General features: G+C 41.8%; 1 protein-coding gene across 1 annotated transcript in view; it reads right to left on the reverse strand.

Moving 5' to 3' along the window:
• The window catches only part of Acsl3 (acyl-CoA synthetase long chain family member 3), a 48,874-nt gene that overhangs the window by 2,505 nt on the left and 40,481 nt on the right, over positions 1-5,888 (reverse strand). The window contains exons 13-14 of the mRNA XM_005361547.2: positions 3,849-3,963; positions 1,743-1,900 (exon numbers count right to left, since the gene is read on the reverse strand). Coding sequence (XP_005361604.1) covers positions 1,743-1,900; positions 3,849-3,963 — 273 coding nt within the window. The remainder of the gene's footprint in view (positions 1-1,742; positions 1,901-3,848; positions 3,964-5,888) is intronic.

Below are 5,888 nucleotides of genomic sequence, written 5' to 3' on the forward strand. Positions count from 1 at the left end.
CCAGAAAAGCATGTCGGGTGCCTAGAGCTGTGAACTGACCACCATCCAGAAAAGCATGTCGGGTGCCTAGAGCTGTGAACTGACCACCATCCAGAGAGAGCAGCAAGCACCAACTGCTGAACCATCTCTCCAGACCACTATACAAGTCCTAATGTTTCCATATTCTACCTTAATTAATAATGGCATATGTTTTAACGACTATTAAGAATAGCATATATTCTTAATATATGGATATATATGAATATATATATATAAAATCAATTTAGAATTAATCCAAAGTTTTAAGTTACTAAAAAATATTACAAACTAATTTCAAGCCCATAAATTCCCAAACATAATCAAATTGAAATAATGGACCGAAATATTACCTCATTTGGAAAACGCAAATTTAATTTTTTTTAAAAATCATATTTAACAGATCCAGGTAAAAGTAAAATGTAATGCTTGTATTATATTTAGTGCCTGGTTCACTTAGACACAGATGTTTATTATTGAACAAACAATATTAGTCTTTGACAGAAAGAAAAGCAGAGGCTTCCAGGCAGCTGTGAACACTTGCCAGGAGCAGGAGCCACTCTCCAGTGGTGTGGCCACCAGTGCGATGGCCCTGCTCCTTCAACAGCCCCTTGTCCATGCTCCTGTAAGTCGCCCAAATGCAAAGAAAGTAGAAGTGGAACTAGCTGGGAAGAGGAAGGAACTGAAGGACAGCACAACAGGGATAGTCAAAATACATCATATGCAGGTATGAAAATGTCATGAGACCTGTTATTACATATCATTACATAAACTAGTCAAATCTTTAAAATACAAAAAGAGGTTACAGGACATCCCAGTATAACATACTGGGACCTTTCACCAAAGACTACTGCGCCCTGGAAACGTCAGTGCCCTGAGGAACAGCAGAGAGAAGGCAAAGACAGGACACAAAGGCTAAAAGGATGAGAACAGCCAAGGGACTGTAAATCCCAGTTTGGCACTTCATGGTTCAGTGCTTAATATTGTCAACTTAGTAAGACCTAGAGCCACCTGGAAAACGGGAGAATGCCTATGTGAGATTATCATGATTAGGTTAACTCAAGTGAGAAGATTTGCCCGCTGTAGAGGTGCCATTCCCTACGCAGCATGAAAAGGATGAAAGCTAGTTGAAGACCAGCACTCACCTCTCTGCTTCCTGACCCTGACGCAATGTGCCTGGTGTCCTGGAGCTTTCTGCCACCATAACCTCCCCACCACGGTGGACTGTACCCTCATCTGGGAGCCAAACTAGAGTTCCCTTCAGTGGCTTTTAGCAGGACATTTTATTATAGCAACAGAAAAAGCAACTAAGATGCTGATAAATTTCATACTACATAGCCATATACACATTTTTAAAAGAAATTACAATTTTTTAATTTATTTTTTAAAAAATCAGTTTAGAGCCAGGCAGTGATGGTGTTTGCCTTTAATCCCAGCTCGGGAGGCAGAGGTAGGCAGATCTCTTGAGTTCAAAGCCAGCCTAAACTACAGAGTGAGTTCCAGAACAGCCAGGGCTACAGAGAAACCCCATCTTGAAAAAACCAAAAAGAAAAAAAAAATCAGTTTAGTACAGCAAAAAATTGAATGCCCTGCAGAATAGCCTGACTAATGGTATAAGGTTTTCAGGAAGAAAAGGTTGCATTCTTGCCCTGATAATGTACAGGTTAAATAAATGCATGTATTTTTCCACATCTCAGTTCTAAGAATCAGCTTACCAGAACACTCACCTGAAGTAGCAGCTTCAGAAAGCACTTTAAGAACCTCATTTTCCATTTCACTGCTGTTACACAGCTCTTCCCAAGTCCCTTTAAATCCTTTCGTTCTAGCTAGCTCCGTGAGTTCCTTTTGATTTGGCACAACAAATCCAATTACATAAGAGTGGTAACTGAAACACACAGAAAGGGTAACTTAGAAAGGAACAAAACAGCATGCACTGTGCTTACTAATGAAACCAATTACCATGGCACTTTATAGCCAACTCTTCACTATTAGAAAAACTATGAACATACATAAAAACCACCATCATACCTACCTTATGCAATGCCTCTCACCACTTAGCATATGTGAGAGCTCTGGCAGAGTTCACTGCAAACAAACCTCATAAATTCTGTGTGCCTAACAATTAGAAATGGTAATGTAATATACACATTTTTAAAGGGAATTTACATTTTTTTCTCAATTCTTTGAAATGATCAGTAAATTCTTAGAAACGAGATAAGAAAAGTAAAACCTGTAAATTATATTTCTGAAGAACTGCAGAAGCAAGACAAAATCTTGTGATGTGCTAGGTGTGGTGGCACAAGCCTTTATCCTAACACTCGGGAGGAAGAAGCAGGCAGTTCCCTGAGTTTGAAGCCAGCCAGGTCTATAGAGTGAGTTTAGGACACCAAGGGCTACACAGAGAAACCCTGTCTTGTCAAAAGAAGAAAGAGAGGGAGGGGAAGGGAGGGGAGGGAGGGGAGGGGAGGGGAGGAAGGAAGTCCTGCAATGATACTCATTTTCTTCTGATGAAGAATTTGATTACCAAAGAAACTTAGTATGCACAAAGACAGGTACTGTTTGAGGAATACAAAACGGTATAAGACATTATGTCTGCTGGGCAGAGAGGCGGTAGACCCTACACTAGAGAGGTTACGGCAGGACTGCCATGAATTCAAGGCCAGCCTAAACCTGAAGAAATAACAGCATCATGAAGAAAGGAACATCTGGAGTCATCCTTTTGTTGTTGTTTGGTTTTTGGTTTCTTTGTTTAACAGCTCTGGCTATCCTGGAACTCACGTTATAAAGCAGGCTGGCCTGGAACTCAGAGATCTACCTGCCTCTGTCTCTCTAGTGCCACCACCAGCAGGTTTGGAGATTCTTAAATAAGTAAACCCAGCTCTGGAAAAATGCTGAAGAAAGCAAACGGCTTATTAAAGGGCAGAGTCACTGATGAGCCATGTACAGGGTGCTAACTAGTCAAATCTAGACAAATATTTTTAAAATCCACCATTTTGGGATGGATGTGTGGTGCATGCCTTTAATTCCAGCAGCACTTAGGAGGCAGAGGCAGGGGGATTAATGGTGGCTCGGACTACACAGTGAGTTCCAAGACTGTCAGGACTTGCAGAGAGACCCTGCCTCAAAACAAGAATCCACATCTCCAAAATCTAGAACATTTCTTTTCCCAATTATTTCAGAAGACAACTATTCCACCAGACGCTCATCCCTAAGTCTACCTCTAAGGTGATTTTCCCATGAAGCCATAACTATGTCAACTGCTACAACAGGCTTCTCGACTTACTCATATATAAGCGACCATGATCACTGGAGAAGAATTGCCACTTCATTATAATTTCTGCAACTTTGGTTACAGAAAATGTAGTCAGGTCTAATCTCCGATTCCATCACATTTCCCAATACAGCTCTAGGCTTCTAAACTTCCAGGGGCTGTGAGGCTGTGGCTACCAGGACCAGCAGTAAGCATGCTCAAACTGCAGGTCAGAAGGACAGGAAGAAGACCAGTAGGAAGACACTGCTAATTCCTCTTGCCTCTGATTGGGTCTGCAAAATTTAGCTGTGCAGACACACAGGTAGCTAAGTGCTGAGGCAGCAGGAAGGAGAATTTATTTTCCTAAACTCTGTCACTCAGGACACTTAGAGAGACGTAAAGCAGCACACAACAGGAAGATGAAGGAGAACACTGCAGAGAAGTACCAGTTCACTAGCTGGAAAGAGGTGGTGGTGGCTATTAAGTCAGAATGGTTCGAGTGATCTCTCAACAGTCCATATGGGCTGTGACTACTCAGTGTGCGCCCACCAACTCTATACACTCTGCAGACTCCACAGCTTACCTGTTTGCATATGCACAAATGTTATCTATCAGTGGGAGGTTCTTCAAAGCTGCCTCTACTTTCCCAAGAGAAACATACTCTCCTGCCTGTAGTTTCACCAGGTCCTTTTTACGATCTGCACAGAACAAAGAAACAATGAGAACAACAGTTAACATCTTAAGCACATATTGATACTGTCACCAAGTTATTCAAAACTTTTCTCAATTAAGCATTGATGGATGTCCTAAAGTTGAGATTATATAATAAAATCAGACCCTAATTTTCTATAACTAAATAAATCCTTTAGAGGAAAATTTTACTTAAAGGACATCATCCTCATGGCTTCAATATATTCTACTGAGCAGATATGTTCCTGGCAGTCACTAGGACCCAGCAGGTAAGGGTAAGACAATGGGCAAACGCATACTACCCAGGGAAGAGTGACACAAAACAGCATCCACACAGCACAGCATATGTGGATTTGGAAGGGGTTCTTGCAAGTGGGGCCTGAGATGAGTTTTGTTGACAAGAGTTGAAAGTATTCCGGTGGAACAGCACTGGCAAGGGCCGTTCCATGAAGTCACTGGAGCATAAATGAGGGGGGAAACAATCCCAAAGAGACAGGGAGGTGCATGATGGCTGTGTAAAGAACCACCCTGAACTGAACTTCCAGCAGCCATTCAAGGCTTCTTAACAAGGTTTCCACCACTGCATGATGGAAGTAAAAAGGTTTAAAGGGGTACAGAGAGGCAGAAAGAGAATCCTCATGAGAGGGTGGCAGAAGGCACAGGCCTGGCCTGCAAATGTAGAAAGACAGAAAAAGATGTTGAGGCACATGTCTCTTAGGGGTACATGAAGCAGGGATGTAGAGCTGGTGGAAAGGAAGCCTTCAAGTTATAATGAGGTGTGGTGAAGCAATTTCCCACAAGAAACAATCACTTTCCATCTGCAGGGAAGAGCCTCAACACTCAGGCTTACTTAGGAAAGTATGCCTATCTTATCTTTGCATAAGCCTATGCAAAAGCTCTAGGACTGCAATTCTCAACTTGTGGGTCGCGACCTCTGCTGGGAGTCAGACGACCCTTTCAAAGAGGTTGCCTAGGACCTTCAGAAAATAGAGATATTTCCACTGTGATTTATAAAAGTAGCAAAATTATAGTTATGAAGCAGCAAGGAAATAATTTTATGGTGGGGGTCATCACAACATGAGGAACTATATATATTAAAGGGTCACAGCATTAGAAAGGTTGAGAACCAGTGGTCTAGAAGTCCCTGATGCATTAGACCCCTCCCTTCTCAGGCTTATGTAAGTAGTAAAGGCTACTAAGAGATACTCTCAGATAATCCAAGCTGCCCAGAGAGGCTCAGACGAACTGAGCTGCCAAGAAGAGACCTCTTCAACTTATCAGTCTGCCTGCAAAGTCATGCAGGAAGCTCATGAGTTCCCACTTCACTCATGCTGGGGTGGACTTTTGTTGATGTCACTTGACTTCGAGTCGTTCCTGCTTCCATGAGCAATCTTTCGCCCATTCACCCACTCCTTAGTCACAACTTTCTGTAAGTTCAATAAAACGCCCTAGTGCACTAAGTTGGACTTTGGTGATATCAGCATCGACACAAACCATGGAGAATGACTAAGGTTAACTAACAATGATTACAAATCTGTGGTTGAACAGCTTTTACAGCCTTATCCATAATGTATCAAGCTTTAAGAACACTTGGTCCCTCTTTAATATGTTGTATTTTTGAGATAAGAGCCCTTCTCATTATTACAGAGATAAGCTCTTTCACTGTTAAACAGTCTCTCTAAACACGGGCACCTCTCTGTAAAAGGCATTTTGGAAGCACTTACTTTCAAGAAAGGATTCAGGGGCTGAAGAAATGGCTCAGCTTTTAACATCATGTACTTAGAGGACATGGGTTCAATTTCCCAGTGCCCACATGGTGACTTACAACCAACTGTAACTTCAGTTCCAGAGGATTTAATACCTTCTTCTAATATCAGTGGATACCATGCACACATGTAGGCAAAACAGTCATACATATAATAAAAGATAATGA

The sequence above is a fragment of the Microtus ochrogaster genome, linkage group LG4 (genome assembly GCF_000317375.1).
Source record: "Microtus ochrogaster isolate Prairie Vole_2 linkage group LG4, MicOch1.0, whole genome shotgun sequence".
Lineage (NCBI taxonomy): Eukaryota > Metazoa > Chordata > Mammalia > Rodentia > Cricetidae > Microtus > Microtus ochrogaster.